The 23,342-nt window shown below is 38.4% G+C and overlaps 1 protein-coding gene across 2 annotated transcripts in view; it reads right to left on the bottom strand.

Annotated features, from left to right (window-relative positions):
- POLR3B (RNA polymerase III subunit B) overlaps positions 1 to 23,342 on the bottom strand; it is a 115,948-nt gene that overhangs the window by 73,622 nt on the left and 18,984 nt on the right. For both annotated transcript variants that reach the window (XM_019961239.2, XM_070789655.1), the window contains 4 exons: positions 23,133 to 23,241; positions 15,624 to 15,746; positions 7,301 to 7,420; positions 4,911 to 5,045 (listed from right to left, as the gene is read on the bottom strand). In XM_019961239.2, coding sequence (XP_019816798.1) covers positions 4,911 to 5,045; positions 7,301 to 7,420; positions 15,624 to 15,746; positions 23,133 to 23,241 — 487 coding nt within the window. The remainder of the gene's footprint in view (positions 1 to 4,910; positions 5,046 to 7,300; positions 7,421 to 15,623; positions 15,747 to 23,132; positions 23,242 to 23,342) is intronic.

The raw sequence follows: 23,342 nt of genomic DNA, 5'->3' as shown, positions 1-23,342 counted from the left end.
AAATGGAAAAATAATCTGAGAAGGAATATAAATATAGTATACTCTCACACACACACACACATATATAACTGAATCACTTTGCTGTACATCTTAAACACAAGACTAAATAAACTATACTTCAATAAAAAAAAGCAAAACACACTGTAATAAATATTTTAAAATTTTTAAATAAATGATACAATAAAAAAGAAAACAATAAGTACACAAGTTCAGGGTAGTAGGAGAAAGAAAAGGACAGAGTACGGAAGAAATATATAAGTAAATGAAATGGCAATTAGTGGTCAATTATTAAGAATTACTTAAACTGATAGTGGATTCAAGGTGATTTAATTTGTCACCTTCATAACTTACATATATGTGACATTTTTACTTTTACTCTTTATGTTAAAAATTAGAAAATAAATGACATTAAACCATGTTAACCATGGAAAACAAATCAATGGGATGGGGAACGGAAAGTCATAAAAATAGACTAGAATGGTTCTGTTTCAGAATTGATGGGAGTAGCTCCTATGAGACTCATTTGTTGATAAAAATTATAAACTCTGGACAAAATATTAAAACTATTTGACAGCACTGCAGAGTAAATGCAGACAGAAACTGGAGGAAACTTGACAGTTATCAAAAGTGCATTTCCATTTTGAAGGCTTTTCAACTAAGGGTAGAAGACATTAGCAAAAAGGGTCCAGGTGACATTAGAAGCTAAAACTCAGAGAAAGACCCACAGTCTTACTGGATAGAAGGATCAGAGGGAGAAGATACCAGCCACCACAGTAGCTGGAAAGTGAGGAGAAAGTCACAGAAAGGAGATAACCACAAATAAAATTTACATCCTCAAATCCACTACCCACTTAATCTTGGGAGAAAATCCCAAGATAATGTAGATAAATTTTGCCCAAATCTCTGCTTGCTATGTCTCCTACTGCCCCAATTCAGGCAAAGGCTGTGACTGCTTTTTTTCCAATAAAGTTAGTGAAGATGTGACTTTTAAGACGAACTCATTAAGGTCACGCAGATTCTCCTGTGCATGGGAAACCACTTGAGTCCTGAGCCACTCTGATGTCACAGTGCTGCCATGGTCAAGACGGAGCTGAGCCCAGCCTTCCAGGCATCCTGGCACCTCCAGCACAACACTACCAACTGAGCTCCATGTGATACAGAAGAGTTACACAGCTGGATCTTGCCTGAATTCCTGACCCACAAAATCGTGAGATATAACAAAATGGTGGCTGTCTTAAGCCACTTAAGACAGTGGTGGTTGTCTTAAGTTTTGAGATAGATACCATACAATGCAGCAACAGACAAAACCAGAACACCACTTATAGACAGTTCACAAAACTAAGTAAGTGGCTTATGACCAAAAAATAATAGGCATACTTCTTCAATAATCAAATATAAAATTACAACTACTTAAATTCCCCTGAAAAATCAATTACATTTGTTTTTTATTCCTTTATAGAGGAATAAAACAGTTGGATATATATGTAATTTAAGCTACCTAGCACAATAATGTAGTATCGGAGGACATTATATATGCACTCCTTACATAATTCAGGAATTCTGAAGTTCAGGAAAATCTTATAAGCTAAAGATTTTCCAAATTCCACACTGTATTCTTGAATGTTTACAACCCACAGGTAGTTTTTTGATTCATAATTTAGAAGACATGAAAGCCAATGAGTCGTCTCTTCCAGCCACTGTGGAAGAAAGCATTTCCTAGGTAGAACGTGAGTTTATACTCTTCTCCCTTAAGATAAAAGACACATCCTTCCACTTTTCTACAAAATCAACTTTGCAGACGGGAAAGCCAGGGTCCTTGATTTACCATGTCAGAAGTGTTCTAAAAAGAAAACTTCCTCCTCTGAGAGCTTAATCTTTTCTTCCACTCAGACCCAGCAGTTTCCTTCATGAAAAAGAATATGGGAATGGAAGCAGGTGCAGGGGAAGAGAGGGATGGACAAGCCCATTTCAGCAACTTCCTGTGGAAACTGGCAAAGGGACTTGAATAAGTATCCTGAACAGAAGCAAATGCCCTTAACCTTTAACCACAAAAGCTCAGCTCTGTTTTAATTAGTCCCTTACACTTAAGACTTTTGTGTCTCAAACTGCAATAAAGTTTTTTTGGGGATCCTAGATGAATTTGTTGTAGCCCCCTGATTCAAGTACAAGGAAATGCTCCAGTACTAAACAAGTAAAGAGTAAGAGCACACTCAACAAAACTACGGCCTCATTAATAAATTTCTCCACCCTTCAAATTTCTTCATAAGAGAAATAATGTGCTCCAGTTCACAGAGCAGTAAGAAGCTACAAGGCCTATTCCCACAATAAGCCACACTATTTAGGTCAAGAGTAAAATGATGAAAAGGGATGGAATGCTGGTGATATTATAATATTCAATACCTCTCACTGTTGGCATGAGGCCTTTCAGCCTGCCTAAGACAGGAGCACTAAAGAGCAAATTATATTTAAGAAAAAATGCTGACAGCTCATCAATTGATTTTCAATGAAAATGCTAAAAAAAAAAAATTAATAAAGAAGTTAAGCTGCTGAAATACAGTTTCACCAATTAGCTTAATGTCAGAGAATTCTAATTAGGCGTCTTGAGATTGCTATTTAGTGTTTAAGCCTTCAGAGTGCCAAATTCTCCTTTTCACACAAACTGGTTGCAAAATTAAAGACATTAGGCAGCCTTAATTACATTATCAGAACAGCTGGGATTAGGCAATCTCTGAAGTCAAGACGGCATTCTTTTGTCACCGGGTGGAAATCCCTGGCTTTCCAGGGTGCCGGATTTTGGTGCCATTCCATATCTCACCCATACAAAGCAAGCTGCATTAGAAACAAAAAAATCTGCAGACAAAGAATAGAGTAATGCTCGGCAAATAATGAACACATTACCGAAAGAGAAAAGGTAGGTGCAAAGATTAAGCCTGAAACCGGTAGGTTTTGCTAACACCTCTATTGGCGGCCAGCCGGCCAGCCCTCTGGTGGCAGTGAGACTGAGGGAAGGCTCTGTGAACCTGCCTGGCCAGTGGATACAGCTCTGTTATCTAAAGCTGAAGCACATTCATACTCCCTCATCCCATGGGGTGTGAAATTAGCAGCTATTGTTTTTACACATTTTTGCCAACACAATGCCTTTTATGTTCTTACACTGTTTATAAAGCAATGTTTTCTTGCACATGGGAACCCTCTTTTTAATTCTAATTTTTTAAGCAACAGGGTAGTCTTTTCCTCTCCCCTCTCAACTCCATTCCTTAGTCCTCCAAACAACCAACATTTTTTTTAAAGGACTAGCTGAACATCAAGATTTCTTTTCCAATTATAAAGATCTGTAAAAATTTGGGATTGTTGGCGGCAGGGATACACACAATCAACCCCCTGAACTGTGGTCAATCTGAAGGTGGCCAAGAGCCCACCTGTTAGCCTTAGCCATTGACCAAACAACTTCCCAAGTATGCCAGGTGTTAATTTTTTTCTCAGAAAAAACTGATACAATTATAATTCCAGTTTTTTACATTTTAGACGTGGTAATTAATACCTGCTGTTATGATCCCAGCCACCATCACTCATCTGGAATACTGCCACAGTCTCCTAACCGGACTTTCTTGACAGGTTCATCTCCAAATAAGATCTTTTAAACTGAAATTGATGGTGTCACTTCCCTGATTATAACTCTCTTGTGATTCTCGACTGCAGGAGCAATTAAATCCAAACCCCTTCCCATGGCGTATGGTGCTAGTTCTCCAACGTCCTCTCTCACCACCCCCACACCTCACACTCGAGAAACACTGGTCCTCTTCCAATTCCTCCAATAAGGCCACTGCCTGAAGACATATGTTGCTCGTGCAGGTCTCTTAACAGAATGCAGTTCCAGAGATTGTGTGAGACTGGATTCTCCTCTCAAGTCTCAGCTGGAATGTCTGAGGGCTCAGCTTAAAATATGTATCACTTTTTCAAAGAGATATTTAATTAACTGACTGATTTAATCAAGAGATTGATTCTAAGATGACTGAGTTGTTGGAATGAGACCAGGATTCTAAAACAGCTGTTAAGGTTCAAGGATGTAAATGAAAACATGGTTGTGATGAATAAACAAATAAGAAATCTCAGTAGAGAAACAGAAGCTAAAAGTACCAGAATGAAATTTCTAGAACTGAAAACACAACATCTTAAGTAAAAAATTAATTGGATCAGTGTAGTAAGCATGTTACAGACAACATAAGAAAAATTAGGGAACTTGAAAATAGATCAATAGAAATTATCCAACCTGAAGAAGAGCGCTAAACTGGGGGAAAAAAAAAACTAACAGAGCCTCACTATCAAAGGGTCAAACAAGATAAATTGGAGTTAGAAGGACAACAGAGAATAATATAAAAAAGATATTTGAAGAAATAGGTTCCAAAAATGTCTCAAAGTTAGTTAGACATAAATTTACAGTCTGAAGAATTTAGTAAACTCTAAGTAGGACACTAACAGAGACCACCACATCAAGGCACTTCTTTTAAGCCCCAAGATAGAAAAGGGACCTTTGTCTGTCTTATTTTTCCTCTATACCCAGCTTGTATAACTATGCCTGGCACATGGTAGAAGTTTAATAGACATCTGTTAACTGAATAAATGATACTACTTAATATCATACATCACTTTCTACATTAAACACAATGAGAGTAAATAAACATCTCAAAAAAGATACAATATAGGTAACACTACTAACATATTTAAAGAGCTAAGAGTTTTCATAGTTCAAGAAATTCTTAAGTCTAAGAGATAGTAAGTCACGTATGAATGTTTATATTCCAATATACAAACCTATATTCCATTCAACTGTTTCTTCCTCCTATCTAAAATGAATAGTAAATTAACTTTTATTGAGGAAAATAAGATTTGACATAAAATAGTTAAATCACCTGTCCTGCCAACTCCAACCTCTTGTTACCATAATAATCTCTGTCATCAACTTTATTATCTCCTTGGGCCAGAATTACTCTTCTCACCATCACTGCAGTATAGATACATTTGGCTCGGAAATTGAATTCTTTAACCTGTAATTCAGAAATTAGAGAAAAATGTTTAAGACTCTACACATTAAAATTTAAGGTGCCTCAAGAAAATAACCAATGCTATAATATTTAACTAAGAAAAAAATGAATTGTTACGATTCTCCTTATTCAAAAAATTCAACCAGTCTATAAACTTTCTAAAAGCTGAGATGATGACTTTCCATCTTTGTACTCAGTACTTGTGGCAGTTTTTCTTCAAAGATGACCACCATCAACTCCTTCCCTCCCTATATGTTTCACGCCATTCCTTCATGAAGAGGTGGAGTTAATCACCATCTTTGGGTTGGCTTGTAAACTAGCAGCTTCCACTTCTTTCCTTTTAAGAGTCCTGAAGCACCAAATAAGAAGTCTAGGATACTCTGCTGGGGAGAAAAGGGCCACTTGGAAAGGCAGTGAGGAGTCAGAGATGTGACTGATGACACATCTTTGATGTTCAGCCCAGTCAAGCCTTTGGGTGACTCCACCCTCAGCTGCTATCTGTCTGCAACTTCATAAGACTCATGTCAAGAACCTCCTTCCTGGGACCTCCCTGGTGGTCCAGTGGTTAAGAATCCTCCTTCTAATGCAGGGGACACGGGTTCTGTCTCTGGTTGGAGAACTAAGATCCCACATGACATGATGCAGTTGAGCCTGTGAGCTCCAACGACTAGGCCCATGTGCTCTAGAGCTATGTGCCACAACTAAGACCTGATGCAGCTAAATAAGTATTAAAAAAAAAAGAACCTCCTTCCCCATCACTGAGCCCCTTCAGACCTGAGAATCCTGAGAGAGAGCAATGAACAGTTATCTCAAGCTACTAAGTTTTGGAAATATTTGCTGTGCAGCAATAAATAACAGGAATGGTACTAAAACACTGTCAGAACTCAGCAAGCATCTATGGAATAAATGAACAGATTGATAAGTAAATTGCTGCAAATGTTCTTTTCAATTTTCTCTTGTACAACTGAAATCTACATAAATGAATCTGGCCCAATCAGTAAGTTAAATCAAAACTGGCGAAATCATTGCACTGGTTTATTTGGAGAGACAAAAATCTTAGAGAAGTAGGTAAATTCTTTCTCTACATTCCAAACAATGAATACTGAGAGTAGTCTAAGTTTCTGTCAGTTCTAAGGAATATTTTATAGGCTTGTTTATAAAGAATTCATATTATAAAATTTGTTTTACTTTCCTAATTCTCTGAATCAGATCAAGGGCACACACAGATTGCAGCAAAAGGGCAAAATCATAGACCCACATTATTTGGCTAACAAGGTGTTTCAAACTAAGAAAGCTGTATCTTCATGTGTTTAGGTGGTCACTGTTCACTTCTACTGTTCCCTCAGCTTTTCATTATTCATAATCAGCCCCTGAAGGTAGAATGTGCAATTCTTAAATTAGATCATTTGTGAATAATACACATGCTAAAAGTCAACATAAACCAGACTACCAGATAAGTATGACTAACAATTTTATAACTTAGAAAGAGTACATATGTATTAAGTGAGAGTAGGGGAAGAATGACTCTTGCCAATATGGCTGAACTCTGTTTAATAGTAAGTTAATAAAAATAAATATTAAGCATTGGTTCAAGAGTCAGAAGATGGGATTCTAGCTCTCTCTCTCTGACCACTAACCAGCTGGATGACAAGAAAAATCATCCAGCTTTTCTGGACCTGAGCATCTGCCTTCTAAGTGAAGGAGATTGGACAATGTGAGCTCAAGGTCTAAAAGATAAGCCCATCTAATATTTTAAGAAGTATCTATGGCAGTGATGGTAACATAACAGTGAGAATGTACATAATCCCACAGAAACATACACATAAAAAGAGTAAATTTTATTTTTTTGTATGTTTTACCACAATTTTTCAAAAAGTTACACATATAGGCAAGGCACTGTAAGCTTGTTTTTAACTTATTTAAAAATATCTAAAACACCACCTCTGACCTTCAGAGATGAAATCTAGCAGCATTGTTAATATATATTTGAATATCAAAGAAAAAACTAAAATTTTGGATTGAAAGAAGAATCAAGACAATAAACATGATCAGATGATGACATAATATAGCAACATTCTCTAAGTATAAATAAACTCTTGATAATGGAAGATTATTTCCTGGCAGGCCATCGGAGAGTCCTCTTTAGGCTTCTCTCTTTTCTTATGGAACTAGACTTTAATTAATGTAAACTTGTACTCAAACAGAAGTTCATGGATACCACAGTGATCAGTATTCACAATTGCAAAGGGTTTACTCACTGGTACATGGGTCAGAATGGTAGAAGCCAGGAGCTCTCTTGCTTCTTCTATTTTGGTTTTCTTTGGGCCACCTCCCCACATCCTTTGCCTTCTGACTTTGTTCCCGATATATTTTAATGCCTATTAAAAAACAGAATATATTACAATAATGTTTGAATGACATCAGAAAGAATTTATTAAGTAGCTACCCATACATAACACTATAAGCAAAAAAGACAAGGACCTTTATAAAGAAAACTGAATTGGTCCTAGTTTAAAAAAAACAAAAATTTGTCATAAACCAAGGCAATGGCACCCCACTCCAGTACTCTTGCCTGGAGAGTCCCATGGATGGAGGAGACTGGTGGGCTGTAGTCCACGGGGTCCCTAGGAGTCGGACACGACTGAGCAACTTCACTTTCACTTTTCACTTTCATGCATTGGAGAAGGAAATGGCAACCCACTCCAGTGTTCTTGCCTAGAGAATCCCAGGGACGGGGGAGCCTGGTGGGCTGCCGTCTCTGGGGTCACACAGGGTCGGACACGACTGAAGCGACTTAGCAGTAGCAGCAGCAATGACAAAATAGTTCCCTTTTTATAATTAGTTTTTTTACTATAAAATTGATACAGGACAATTATAGAAGTTTAGAAAATACAAAGAAAATAAGTAGTTTGGCCATCAATCCTCCACCCAAAGAGAATCCTGTCGACAGTTAACACTTTGGGTGAGTATTCTTTTGGGGGAAGGGGGAGTACTTTCTCTCCTCAAAAAGGAATCACACCATGTATGACTTCTACCCTGAAATCTACAAAGCACTGCTGTGAGAAGACAAAAGCTAAATAAACTGAGGGTTATGCCATTTTCATTGACTAGAACATTTAATATAGTTAAAGATGGCTTGCTATTAAAATTCTCTCCAGATTGACCAAAAGATGTTTTATTGTTAATTAAACAATTAAAGATGATTTTTATTGTTAATTATACTCCTGACGGGTTTGTTAAAAAACATAAATTGATTGGACTTCAAAATTTCTATGGAAAAGCAGAAGACCTAGAATAGCTGAAAATAGTGTTGAAACAGTCAGAAGATTTACATGATTTCAACTATAAAGGAAGACAGTAAGCACACAAAAATTAGTCAACCTTATTAGTCATCTGGAAAATGCATGATTAAAATCACAATGAAATACCACCAAAACAAACTGGAACAGCTAAAGTTACAAAGACTAACAATACTGAATGCTGGTGAGGACGTGAAGCAACCAGAACTCTCAGGCATGGCTGGGGGGACTGCAAAATGGTACCGTCACATCTGGCAGTTCTGACTTGATAAAAGTTACATACACAACTGATTATTTTTTTAATTTTTTATTTTGGGTTGGGGTTTAGCCAATTAACACTGTTGTGATAGTTTTAGGTGAGGAGTAAACAGACTCAGGCATACATATACATGTAGCCATTCTCCCCCAAACTCCCCTCCCAATCAGACTGCCACGTAATATTAAGCAGAGTTCCACATATTATACAGTAGGACCTTGCTGGTTATCCATTTCAAATGGATATGTACATGTACATGTACATGTCAGTCCCAAACTCCCTAACTATCTCTTCCCCGATCCTTCTCCCCATCAGCAACTGTAAGTTTGTTCTCTGAGTCTGTGAGTCTTTGTTTTGTAAGTTCACGTGTATCATTCATTCCTTTTTAGATTCCACATAGAGGGATGCCATACGATATTTCTCCTTCTCTGTCTGACTTACTTCAGTCAGTATGACAATCTCTAGGTCCATCCATATTGCTGCAAATGGCATTATTTCGTTCTTTCTAATGGCTGAGTACTATTCCACACAACTGCATTTTGATCCAGCGATTCTATTCTTAGTTATTTATCCACGAGAAATGCCAAACTGTCTAGGCAGAGACTTAGACAGGAATGCTTACGGCAGTTTTATTCTTAACAGCCAAAGAGTGAAACAAACCAAATGTCCATCAACAGGAAAAGATAACAAACTGTGGTATATTCATACAATGGAACACTACTCCACAACTAAAAGGAATGAAGAACATGGATACACAACATAACGGGGAAACACTTGGATCAATCTAAGTCAATACGTTCAACAAAAGAAGCTGACAAAACAAGAAGTATACACTGCATAATTCCTTATCTAAAGTTCTAGAATAGGCAAAACTAATCTATGGTGAAAAAAATAGGAAAAGTGGGGAAAAACAGAGGTGAAAACTGATTAGAAGAGGCATGAGGGAATTTTCAGGGGTCATGGAAATATTCTGTATCTTATAAAAAGTATACAATTAAGACTTGTATATTATGTGTATATACACTTTACCTAAAAAGTGAAATGTTAAAAACTAATCATATGACTGATTTGTGTTGCTGCTCAGCAGGAACCAACACAACACTGTAAAGCAATTTTCCCCCCAAATTAAAATAAATTTAAAAAACTTAACCAAGTAATAGGTGAGGCAGAGACAGAGCTTTAGATGAAACAAGAATAGCAAAGTTTTTCTGTTTTTAATATTTATTTATTGAGCTCCACCAGGTCTTAGTTACAGTACACGGAATCTTCCATCTTTGTTGTGACATGCAGGATCAAGTTTCCTGAATAGGGATTAAACCCAGGTCTCCTGCACTGGGAGCATGGAGTCTTAGCCACTGGACCACCAGGGAAGTCCCTGGCAAAGTGTTTTTCATGTTGAAGCTGGGTGACAGGAACATGGGGGTTCATAATACAATTCTGTATACTTTTTATATTTTGAAATTTTTCCATAAAAAAAGTTTGAAAAGATCATGTGGTTCTTATTATTTTGTGAGAGGAATAAGTGCATTTTTTAATGCACTTATTTTAATACCAAAACACTGGTTTCCATTTAGTCATAAGAAAGGACTGGTATCCCTGATTCTTTATCCTGGAATTCCTGCTGCCAGTTTCCTGCCTGGGAAAATTTTTTTCCATGCTTCAAAACCTAGATCAGGTACCACTTCCTCTTTGAAGCCTTTCCTAACCCTACTTCTTTCTCTCTGCTCTTTAATTCCTTACATATACAGAACTGAGTACTTCCATTTGTGTTCGCATCACACTGTATTCTGTCTACTTACCTGTATGTCCTGCTTACTAGACATTTTGTCATTTTTTTTTTTTAATTCCTGACTAAAATAGTCCCTGAAACTGACTGGAACATCTCTGTTAAGACTGGAGATCAAATCTAGAATCTTCCTGATTTAAAAAAAAACAAGGCTATCAGAGGGTAAAACAAACTAAGACCTTTAAAACACAAGCTGCAGTAACAAAGCAAGAAGTAGTAACTGAGTAATTGATTGAAGCAAGTCAGCAGATGGTGGGGAACAAGGAATAGACAGGTGCTTCAGTTTTCCCTAAACTTAGCTGTCTTTATTAAATTTTGGTTTTTCAATTCCCTTGGGGAAGAGGCTAAAGATTCTTCACTTCCCTGAGGAAGAAACAGGAATACAGGGGCGCCTTCTGATGCAGCAGAAAGTCACTTTTCCCTAGAATAGCTGATAAAGTTGCCAGGGCTGCACAGTGTCAGGGCTGCGTTAAGAGCCCAGTCGGCTTTAAAAACAAGCCAAGATGCTACCCCTGGTGTATCCTCTCCTTCCAAAAAGGTAGTAACTGATTTCTTCTCCATTTTTCAGAGCCCCTGGCAATGATAATGTAAAACATCTGTGACAAATGTAGCAGCAAAAGGGCTTTATGAGCAGAATAAATAGAGGAGTCACTAAAAAGGGAGGCATTAAAACAAAACAAAACAAAACATATATTTTAAACAATCTACTGAAGTGCCATGTCAAAAGTTCTATTATGTAAGATAATACATTTTTATTTAGAATAACATAAAATATTGGTGTTGCCCTAACTGCTAAAGCTGAAACTCCAGTACTTTGGCCACCTCATGCAAAGAGTTGACTCATTGGAAAAGACTCTGATGCTGGGAGGGATTGGGGGCAGGAGAAGGGGACGACAGAGGATGAGATGGCTGGATGGCATCACTGACTCGATGGATGTGAGTCTGAGTGAACTCCGGGAGTTGGTGATGGACAGGGAGGCCTGGCGTGCTGCGATTCATGGGGTCGCAAAGAGTCGGACACAACTGAGCGATTGATCTCATCTGATCTGAACTCATATGTTCAAGTCATCAACCATTTTGGACTACCTGTGCCTCTGTAACCTTTTGTCAGTTGCAAATAATTAATATTTGCTTTAATCCAGCACACAGAGAACAAGCCATCTCAAACTTCTACTTCCTGTTTGTCTCATGTGAGTTACGTTTGTCTTTCCTAGCTAATCACATATTCTCATCTTTTAAAAGAACTTCTCCAGTTCACTTTAGTAACTTTTAGCTAGCCAATATTTTCTGTCAGTATCTATTTAAGAGGAATAAATGAATGATCTTCCAACCCACTGTTTAACTCCTGCTCAAACAGCTTAACAATGATAGAGTTATCTGACCAGCAATGATGATGCTTCCAATAATATGAATACTGGATCTCACTGAATTATTCTTCCAGACATTACACAGCTTTAAAGCATTGAGTGTATCTCCCTAAATGTAGCCAATTCCTAAGTATTTAACATTTTCTCTTCACATAATTACAATGTAATTTCAGTTTATAATGAAGATGCATGTTCACCAATAGTTCACTTTCAGTGAAGACCAAAAATAGAACAGGGCAAAGGCTAACAGAGTTTTGCCAGGAGAACGCACTGGTCATAGCAAACACCCTCTTCCCAACAACACAAGAGAAGACTCTACACATAGATATCACCAGACGGTCAACACTGAAATCAGACTGATTATATTCTTTGCAGCCAAAGATGCAGAAGCTCTATACAGTCAGCAAAAACAAGACTGGGAGCTGACTGTGACTCAGATCATGAAATGTTTATTGCCAAATTCAGACTTAAATTGAAGAAAGTAGGGAAAACCACTAGACTATTCAGGTATGACCTAAATCAAATCCCTTACAACTATACAATGGAAATGACAAATAGATTCAAGGGATTAGATCTGATAGAGTGCCTGAAAAACTATGGGTGGAGGTTCATGACACTGTACAGGAAACAGGGACCAAGACCATCCCCAAGAAAAAGAAATGCAAAAAGACAAAATAGTTCTCTGAGGAGGCCTTACAAACAGCTATGAAAAGAGAAGTAAACGGCAAAGGAGAAAAGGAAAGATATACCCATTTGAATGCAGAGTTCCCAGAATAGCAAAGAGAGATAAGAGAGCCTTCCTCAATACAAAGAAATAGAGAAATAGAGGAAAACAATAGAATGGGGAAGACTAGAGATCTCCTTAAGAAAATTAGAGATACCAAGGGAACTTTTCATGCAAAGATGGCACAATGACGGACAGAAATGGTATGGACCTAACAGAAACAGAAGATACAAGAAGAGGTGGCAAGAATACACAGAAGAACTATACAAAAAAGATCTTCATGACCCAGTGAAAAATCACCATGGTGTGCTCACTCACCTAGAGCCAGACATCGTGGAATGTGAAGTCAAGTGGACCTTAGGAAGCATTACTAGGAACAAAGCTAGTGGAGGTGATGGAATTACAGTTGAGCTACTTCAAATCCTAAAAGATGATACTGTGAAAGTGCTGCACTCAATATGCCAGCAAATTTGGAAAACTCAGCAGTGGCTCCAGGACTGGAAAAGGTCAGTTTTCATTTCAATCCCAAAGAAAGGCAATGCCAAAGAATGCTCAAACTACTGCACAATTGCACTCATCTCACATGCTAGCAAAGTAATGCTCCAAGTTCTCCAAGCCAGGCTTCAACAGTACGTGAACCGTGAACTTCTAGATGTTCAAGCTGGATTTATAAAAGGGAGAGGAACCAGAGATCAAATTGCCAACATTCACTGGATCATCGAAAAAGCAAGAGAGTTCCAGAAAACCATCTATTTCTGCTTTATTGACTATGCCAAAGCCTTTCACTGTGTGCATCACAATAAACTGTGGAAAATTCTGAAAGAGATGGGAATACTTGACCAACTGACTTGCTTCCTAAGAAATCTATGCAGGTCAAGAAGCAACAGTTAGAACTGAACATGGAACAACAGACTGGTTCCAAATAGGGAAAAGAGTACATCAAGGCTGTATATTGTCACCCTGCTTATTTAACTTATATGCAGAGTACATCATGAGAAACACTGGGCTGGAAGAAGCACAAGCTGGAATCAAGATTGCCAGGAGAAATATCAATAACCTCAGATATGCAGATGATAACACCCTTATGGCAGAAAGTGAAAAAGAACTAAAGAGCTTCTTGATGAAAGTCAAAGAGGAAAGTGAAAAAGTTGGCTTAAAATTCAACATTCAGAAAACTAAGATTATGGCATCTGGTCCCATCACTTCATGGCAAATAGATGGGGAAATAATGGAAACAGTGACAGACTTTATTTTGGGGGGCTCCAAAATCACTGCAGATGGTGACTGCAGCCATGAAATTAAAAGACACTTGCTCCTTGGAAGAAAAATTATGACAAACCTAGATAGCTTATTAAAAAGCAGAGACATTGCCAACCAAGGTACATCTAGTCAAAGCTATGGTTTTTCCAATAGTCACGTACAGATGTGAAAGTTGGACTATAAAGAAAGCTGAGCGCCAAAGAACTGATGCTTTTGAACTGTGGTGTTGGAGAAGACTCTTGAGAATCCATCGGACAGCAAGGAGATCCAACCAGTCCATCCTAAAGGAAATCGATCCTGAATATTCATTGGAAGGACTGATGCTGAAGCTGAAACTCCAATACTTTGGCCATGTGATGTGAGGAACTGACTCATCTGAGAAGACCCTGATGCTGGGAAAGATTGAAGGTGGGAGAAGGGGATGACAGAGGATGAGATGACTGGATGGCATCACTGACTCAATGGACACGAGTTTGAATAAACTCCAGAAATTGGTGATGGGACAGGGAGGCCTGGTGTGCTGTAGTCCATGGGGTCACAAAGAGTCAGATACGACTGAGTGACTGAACTGAACTGAAATCGAAACAACTTCTCCTGATGCTGCCTGCCTGATAACTAGAGTTGACTGGTTAATTAACTACAGAAAAAGAAGAAGGCAGTGGTAAGAATAATCCTTACTATTTTCTGCTTTGGAATTTATATGTATTTACATATGACAATCAATCTTCCTAAATGTTTGGTTCAGTCTATGAAAATGTCAAGACTCATTTCATTTTTCAGAACACATACTAACAGATATAAGGAAAATGCTATCTCTATAAACATCCTGGGTGACAAGAAAAAAGCAGCATGGAATTTATACCTTATGTAAGCAACCTAACAGAATAGACAATGTACACGTGGATAAATAAGAAATGCCCATTGTGCTTCTCTATAGTAGGGAAATCCTACCTACCAGCATGGCCATGAGGAAGGTCACTACTGATTTATGCTTAGCAAAGCACCTTACAAACATATAACTAAAAATCCTGAGTATGGCCATGAGGGCTACCTGTCACATGGGAAGGGAAGTCTAATTATTTTGATTATGTTTAGGATATATAAAGGGGCTTCCAAAGTGGCTCATTTGTAAAGAATTCACCTGCCAAGAAGGAGATGTTGGTTCGATCCCTGGTTCAGGAAGATCCCCTGGAGAAGGAAATGGCAACCCACTCTAGGATTCTTGCCTGGGAAATCCCACTGACAGAGGAGCCTGGAGGCTACAGTTCATGGTGTTGTAGAGTCGGACAGGACTTAGTGACTAAACAACAATAAAGCATATATACAGTTCCCTGTCTTCATCTTTGGTCCTAAAATCCACAGGTTCCAGCTGGAAGTGCCTAAGACAGGTCAATGAAGGCTCTGCAGTGGCAAATGTGTTCTGAGCCTGGGTCTTTCTTGCTGGAAACATTGAAAATTCAGCAAAAGAGACAGAGACCACATACAACTGAATGCTGAAAGCAACTTGAGGCAGGGAATAAAAAAGAATATTAAAGAGAAAGACATTTAAAAAAAAAAGCTTTCTACACTAGAGGTGCTGTAGTTTAAAAAATTGTGTCACCAGGCAAATACAAAAAAAAAATACTTGCTATTTATTACATTAGAACAAAAGCTTCTTGGTCCCTCTGCTTCTAAACTGGACACCAAAGCCGATAATTTGTCTAGGCAGACTCCTCCAATCCCTCAAATAATGAGCCAAAGAAGCTCCTTGACCACTACTCCCATCTCCCCAACATCCACCCCAAATCTCTACCCCCAGAAAGTCACTGCATCTGATGCTTTAGCGACGAGCAGCATTAAATCTTCAATTAATTCCCTTTCATAGTGAAGGACAACGTGAAAAGACACACCTGCATCTGTGTGAAAATCTGAGCTTTCTGGCACTCTTCCAGACTGGGCCCAAACGCAGCCATCACGTGCTCCTCTGTTCCGATCATCTGCACAATTTCCTGGTCACTCTCAACACCCATGGCCTAGGAAGGGAAGAAAAGATAGAAAGAGTGTGGGCTTTGTGTTAACTCACTGACATTTGCTTATGCTAATTTGGCATTGTTTGTGAGTATTACTTCTAAGCAAAAGCTAGCTCTTTTCTCAGAAACGGTGCCATCTGGCATTGGCAGTCACAGCCCAAGCTGCAGAAGAACCTGAAACAGAAATTTTGATGAGGAAGAGGAAAAACAAACATTCTCAAGCACTTTCTGCATGTGTACTATCTTCTACAATTTACAAGTATCCAAGGAAGTGCGACGGTAGAATGGAGACCCTGGTCACAATTACAAAGGCAAACTGAAAAAAGAGAAAACAGAACAAAACAAAAGGCAAAGAGCAGCAAATCAGAAAATATGCCTGGCTGAAAATAAACAGAACCCTCAAAAAGTTTTGCCACAAGACAAAATTTTCTGAGAACTGTCAAATCATGCACCTTTAGGCTCAAAGAATTTTTCCTAGAGGATGTTTTACCTCACTATTCTAGAGATATCAAGCTCTACTTTATGTAGGTTTTTAATGAGATTTTTATAAAACCAAGAACACCCTTAGGTTTAAAAAACCCATTTATCTTTAAGTGTTTCAAGGTGGCAGCCAGCAACGCAAGTCTTTGTAGATTCCATATGGTCATCCTAAGGCTCACTCCTTCACACATTTGCCTGGCATTCTGCCACATCAAGAAATAGAGCATAATCTCACTAAACCTATCCTGGCAGAAAAGTACTCCACTTCTAAGAAGTTAGGGGAAAAGTTACATTTGTATTCAAATTCTTCCTTTACCTACGCAGAGAAAAGAGAACCAGGGGTACTCGTCTATTAAACTTGGACGATCTAGTTCTTAGCTCTTCTCCACACACGAGACAGGGAAAATCAAATTCTGAGTCTGATGCAGAACACGGAGAGCATCACGCTGGGCACAATGGAAGGGGCACCTCTTCAAAGTTGACAGAGAATGTCAACACGCCTGACAACCACTAATGCACATCACCTCCTCCACCTGCGTTTCTTCATTTCTGTCATGACAGGGCAAACCAGGTCCCTTCCAGCTCCACATTCCACCACTCTACATTTGAATTTTAATAGTCTGTATCATACAAATTCAATTTGGATATCTTAGGATCATATGTAAGCTTACTGAAAGTTTTGAAGCTTGCTAGGACAGTTGCAGTTGTTCAGTAGCTCAGCTGTAGTTCAGCCGACTCTTTGCGACCCCATGGACTGCAACACACCAAGCTTCCCTGTCCTTCACCATCTACCAGAGTTTGCTCAAACTCAGTCGTGATGCCATCCAACCATCTCATCCTCTGTCATCCCCTTCTCCTCCCACCTTCAATCTTTCCCAGCATCAGAGTCTTTTCCAATGAGTCAGCTCTTTGCATCAGGTGGCCGAAGTATTGAAGCTTCAGCTTCAGCATCAGTCCTTCCAATGAATATTCAGGACTGATTTCCTTTAGGATTGACTGGTTTGATCTCCTTGCAGTTCAACAGACTCTCAAGTGTCTTCTCCAGCACCACAATTTGAAAGCATCAATTCTTTGGTGCTCAGCCTTCTTTATGGTCCAACTCTCACATCCATACATGACTACTGGAAAAATCATAGCTTGGACCATACAGACCTTTGTCAGCAAAGTAATGTCTCTGCTTTTTAATATGCTGTCTAGGTTTGTCATAGTTTTTCTTCCAAGGAGCAAATGTCTTAATTTTGTGGCTGCAGTCACCATCCACAGTGATTATGGAGCCCAAGAAAAGAAAATCTGTCACTGTTTCCACTTCTTCCCCATCTATTTGCCATGAAGTGATGGGACTGGATGCCATGATCTTAGTTTTTTGAATGCTGAGTTTTAAGCCAGCTTTTTTACTCTCCTCTTTCACTCTCATCAAGATGCACCTCTGCTTAGGTGTGGGCTAAACTTAATGACTCACTTCTATAGATAAAATGTAGGAACCACGGTATGACTCTGGAGTCTTGCTGGCTCCTCTGGGGACCAGTGGCCATGTCATGAAGATACTCCAGCTCCCATGGAAGGAAAGGCCAACAGTGAGGAACCAGGTCTCTTACCCTGAGGGTCAGCCACCTCCAGCTCCAATCCATTCTTCAGATGACTGAGGCCTTAGCTGACATGAATGAAAGGTTTTCACGGCTTCGACTCATGAAAGACCCTGAGCCAGGACTACTCAGTCTAGCAGGGCCCAAACCCCTGACCAACAGAGACTCGGTTGTGATTTGTTACTCAGCACAGATAACTAATAAACCAACTTTGGGAGTTAAATCCACTAAACTTAATATTTTAAGCATACAACTTGTTTTGAAAAATTTTTTTGTTTCGTGAACAAAATGAAGAAGTTTTCAGGATACAAATCTTTTTTTTATATGTTAATTTTCACGTCAGTTTTCATGTCTTTTTTATCTCTGATACAATGCATTTATTCAAATGGACACTAGACAGCAACTCTAAACACTACACAAATTCATTAAAACACAGTCTTCCTGGGACTTCCCTAGTGGTCCAGTGGTTAAGAATCCACCTTTCAATGCAGGGGACGAGGGTGTGGTCCCTGGTCAGGGAACTAAGATCCCACATGCAGTGGAGCTACTGAGGCTCCATGAACTAGAGAAGCCTGTGTGCCTCCATGAAGACCTAGCGCAGTCAAAAAAAGAGAAACACACAAACGTTTAGTCTTTCATGTGTTAAAGAAGAGCAATCCTAAAAAATTATCAGCTCTAATTTAAAAAAAAGAACAACCCTAGATTATCCTTTAACCAAACACAGAGCTGCATTTACTCTGATGGTGATGGCATCTATCTAGTACCATCTGTCCCTTGTGGTCTGCCAAGGAGCCACTCAGAAATAACAGACGACAGTTCTTCTCTGTGAAAAGCCAGTTAGAATGTAAGTTAATTTTTACCTGTCAATCTCTCAAAATAATGGGTTTCAATGGAACCAACATATTTTTACAAAAACAACACTAAGGCAATAGTTTGCAGTCATCTTTCTCTAAAATCTCAAACATAAAACTTTGTAACTAAGGAGTCTCACTTCTCAGGGAAAGCCCCAACACTAAAGAAAACAAACAAACAAAAAAAACCACTAAAGGAGATAAGATCTGTGTAGAACAGGTGCCAAACCAAGGAGGCAAAACGATACAGCAGGAAAAGACCTCGCTGAAACAAACAGAATCCTAGAGCTGAAACGGCAGATGCATTCTGGGTCAGCCCCCTTTCGTTCGGCAAGACAACACCTAAACCACATGAAGGTCCGTATGTCACCTTAATACTTTTTAGCTCAGTAATCTCCAAGCAAAAAAGACAGTGTTCTTGATTGTCTCTTTTGGTGTTTAATAGTAACGAAAGAGTCTTCCCTTGAAGCTGCCACTTCAAGTTGCCCTGATGCTGATCTAAGGAGCAAGTCTTTAATTGCACAAAACTCTCGAGCGGCCTAACATGAATCTAAACAGACTGCTTAGGCCTTCCAAATATTTTTCCGCTATGAAACAAAGATATGCCAGAGATACGTCACACAGTAAATGACACCCTATATGCAGAAGAATGATCTGTGCCAAAGCTTAGCTCTAAAAGCCCTAAATTCTTCCTATATCAGATCACTGAAACACGGGGTGATAACTCAGTCAGGTCGTCATCAATAACGCTCCAGCTCCAAAGACGGAAGTGACTTTATGACTATTTAGCCTTCAGAAGTCACAGCTACAAATAAATGACATACTGCTATGGAAACGACAGCAAAATGCCCAACCATTTTGCTCTACAGACATAATTTAGACATCTGAAAACCAGCTTTATATGGAACTCTGTACTCCAGATATCTGAAATCATTTCACCTAACGAATAAGTCAAAAGTGAAGGCTATTTAATAACCGCATGAAAAAATAGCAGAGATAATACATTCCCACGGAAGGTCACCCAGTCTGGCAATCAGCAAAAAGAACAAAAATAAGGGGACGTGCTCTTTAAAAAGTGGCAGGAAGTCTTCTCCTTGGATATCCACTCAGTGTGACTAAAAGTGTGATTTTTAGAGACAGAAAGAAGAATACTAATAAGCAAAAGAGAATGATACACAAGCTAATGGTGATACGTTGCAACATATTATGTGAAGAAGGGAAAAGGGTTAAGTTCTTAAAATATCTAACATTCAGAAGCCAGAGATTTTTCTTTAGACAGAAGTCAACCTATCATTACCAGAAGCAGTCCATGCAGATAACAAAAGAACTGCATTCACTCACTTGAACTCTAATTTTTCTTCTCTTTAAAGACCAAAAATTTCAAAATTATGCAATGCCCAGCCCCCTTGATATCTGTCCTCTTTTTCCATAAAAATCTTTAGGCTGCAGATGCCATCACAGCACAATTGCTGAATACTGAGGGGTACAAAAAATAAAAGTGGGGAAGATTCATGGGCAGGAGAACCTTTGTTGTAATTCAAGTCCATAAATAAGGCTGATCTAGGTCTTAAAAGCTTTATCCGTCATATTCAGACTCAGCATGGAGTCTGGAAACCCTGCTGCTTCTGTCACTTTTAGCCAATTGTTGGCTACAATCAACAACCATCAAGTCCTAATGACTGTCAAGGTCTGTGTTAGGGCCACACAACACAAAAAGAGAAATGATGTGATTTCTCTGGTAGCCTACTTTATTTTCCCGGGCTTCTGACGTTAAATGTGTAAAGAAGACTCACTAAAAAGAAATAGCATTGTCTTTCTATGCAGTCTACTTTGCAAAAAATATATTATCTCATTTGCTCTTCAAAGAAACTTCCCCCGCCCCCCTACTTAGGTAAAATGCTCACTTTAGATGAGTTATCCAAGACTCAGGAAGACTGGGAAATCTATCCAAGGCCACACAGACTAGTAAGTGAAGAGACTGGAAATCAACCTGGATCTGCCTGATGGTAAGACATCCAATATTCATTCTATGCTGCCTCCCAAATGGGAAGGTCTTAACTGTGGTTAATAAGCAAGTTCATTAAAGCAACTCTATAGTGAGAGACCCAAAAAAAGTGACTATGTGTGACCAATGTATTCATTTGACCTAAAAATTTTCAAATATTTATTTTAGTTAGTATACACAGCTGATTAAAATGTAATGAATACATTTAGGGGGAAAATTAAACAACGTGTAAGTGTTTAAAAAAATATATAATCCCATTCCCAGGAATTAAGTCTTACAAAATAATCAGCAATACACACCAACATGTATATATAAAGATGCCCAGCACTGTGCATAAGAGTGAAAATTTAGGGAAAAAAGACACCTACATGTCCCACTATAGGAATTTGCTTAAATAGATATTATATACATGAATTCCATAGAATACCTAGTAAAAATAATGATGTGGATTTTATTTATAGATGAGGAAAGTTACTCAAAATTCATTGCTAACTGAAAAAAGTAAAATAAAATCAATGTGTATATTTCAAAAGCAAAGGAAAAAAGGTCTTAAAAAACTTTATCCAACGTTGTTACACTTTTTAGTGACTTTCTCAATTCAATGTAAGGACTATTTTACAATCAGAAACGGAGAAGCTGGAAATCTCAACTACTGGCTGCATAAAAATGCACATTATTAAGTTACAGCCCCATTCTAGAAAGGATTTAAGTCAGCTATGAATATGTATACATTTACAACATAATATTAAATTTGACAGAATAAACTGTCTTATCAAACTTTTGTCACCTGCTGCTGCTAAGTCGCTTCAGTCGTGTCCGACTCTGTGCAACCCCACAGACAGCAGCCCACCAGGGTCCGCCATCCCTGGGATCCTCCAGGCAAGAACACTGGAGTGGGTTGCCATTTCCTTCTCCAATACATGCAAGTGAAAAGTGAAAGTGAAGTCGCCTAGTATTTAGAAGTGTTCTGGTTTTAATGCATGCATGTGTCTAATGATCCATTTTCCATATGAGTGACATAACAGTATCTGCATTATAATTAATTTATAATTTCTGGTCTAGGGAAAGCAGTCCTACACATCTTTATAAAGCTCTGAAATTGTCCATAAAAGTCCTTCTCATGCATGGTAACATACTGCCCTCTGCTGGAGATGTAATTTCACATAGGTAAAATTTATCCACTAAACCTCACTCTGTACACAAGATACTGCGTTGGGCAATGTGGGATTCCCTTCAAGTAAAGACAGAATTACTTTGTCTTTTACAAAAATTATAATTACAAATAACATAAACTTCAGAGAAAGGCAATAAGAAGTAAATTTAAAAATTCACAGCGGACATGAGTTTGAGCAAGCTCCAGGAGATGGTGCCGGACAGGGAAGCCTGCCGTGCTGCATCCATAGGGTTGCAGAGTTGGACACAATTGAGTGACTGAACAGTAAATACCACTTAAACATTATTTCTACAGGAAAATGTCTTTTGGGTTCTAAGTCAACAATTCACAAAGAAGATTTTAAAAATCAGATTTAGCTTAAAGATTCATTATCTATGAAAAAATTCACAGGGATCCCAAAGTCCATAAAAAAGAACAAAAGACTCAGATCATCCTCTGTGACCTAGAAAATTACACTTCTAGAAACTTAGCCTGCAGATATCCTTGCCCTGTATAAAATATTACAGCAGCTTTGAAATAGCAAGAGCTGTGTGTCCACTGATGAGACAATAGTTAAATAAATTACAGTACACCTATAAATGGAACCATTAAAAAAAAAAACAGTAACTGTATATGAACTAATAAAACTCTATCTTCAAGATGTAAGTTACAAAAAAGAAAACAAGCTAAGTGCAAAATAGGGTGCAGTTTATGTAAGTGCAAGTGAAAGAAAGTGAAATCGCTCACTCGTGTCCAACTCTTTGTAACCCCGTGGAACTGTAGCCTACCAGGCTCCTCTGTCCATGGGATTTTCCAGGCAAGAGTACTGGAGTGGGTTGCCATTGCCTTCTCCAATGTAAGTGAAAAACAAAACATAAAAGAAACCTACAACATACTCAGGTGCTGTACACGCACAGACTAGCTCTAGAGGGACGCACCAGAGACCAGTGTTGCTGGGCAGGACAACCACGTTTTTAGGTCCAGGTGGGGGAGAGGCCTACTCATCACTATTCACCCTTTTGTATCTTTGGAATTCCTTATGGTGTTTCCATTTTAAAGAATAGATCACTACTTTTAAAAATACCTGAACCCCAGCCTCACTAGCTTTCAATTTATATTACACGCCTGACAATTTCTCTATGTCACAAATCTTTACATTCCTAGAACTCCTTGTGCTCAATTTTCTACCTATATATGAAAATAAACCATAAAAAATTTATAATTTTCAGAAGATATTTGCAGGCTCAATTTTTCTAACCTATATATAAAAGTATAAAATAATTCTTTATAATTTTCAAACGACACTTGCAGACTCACCTTAAATATGATGACAATGGGTATATCTTCTGACAAAGTATTATGTCTCAAATAAAACCGTCCTTGTTTCACAGCCATATTGGTTCTGCTTTTTTTCTCATGAGTAGAGCTGTAAGAAAACACAGTTGGTTAAACTACATCCCACCTAGTTTCAAACTAGTAACATGCAAAAGCAATAACTACCAATCAATAAGATTCCAGTGATCAGCA

The sequence above is a fragment of the Bos indicus genome, chromosome 5, assembly GCF_029378745.1.
Source record: "Bos indicus isolate NIAB-ARS_2022 breed Sahiwal x Tharparkar chromosome 5, NIAB-ARS_B.indTharparkar_mat_pri_1.0, whole genome shotgun sequence".
NCBI lineage: Eukaryota > Metazoa > Chordata > Mammalia > Artiodactyla > Bovidae > Bos > Bos indicus.
The sequence above is the reverse complement of the archived record's forward strand: the minus strand, read 5'-3'. Positions and strand labels throughout refer to the sequence as shown.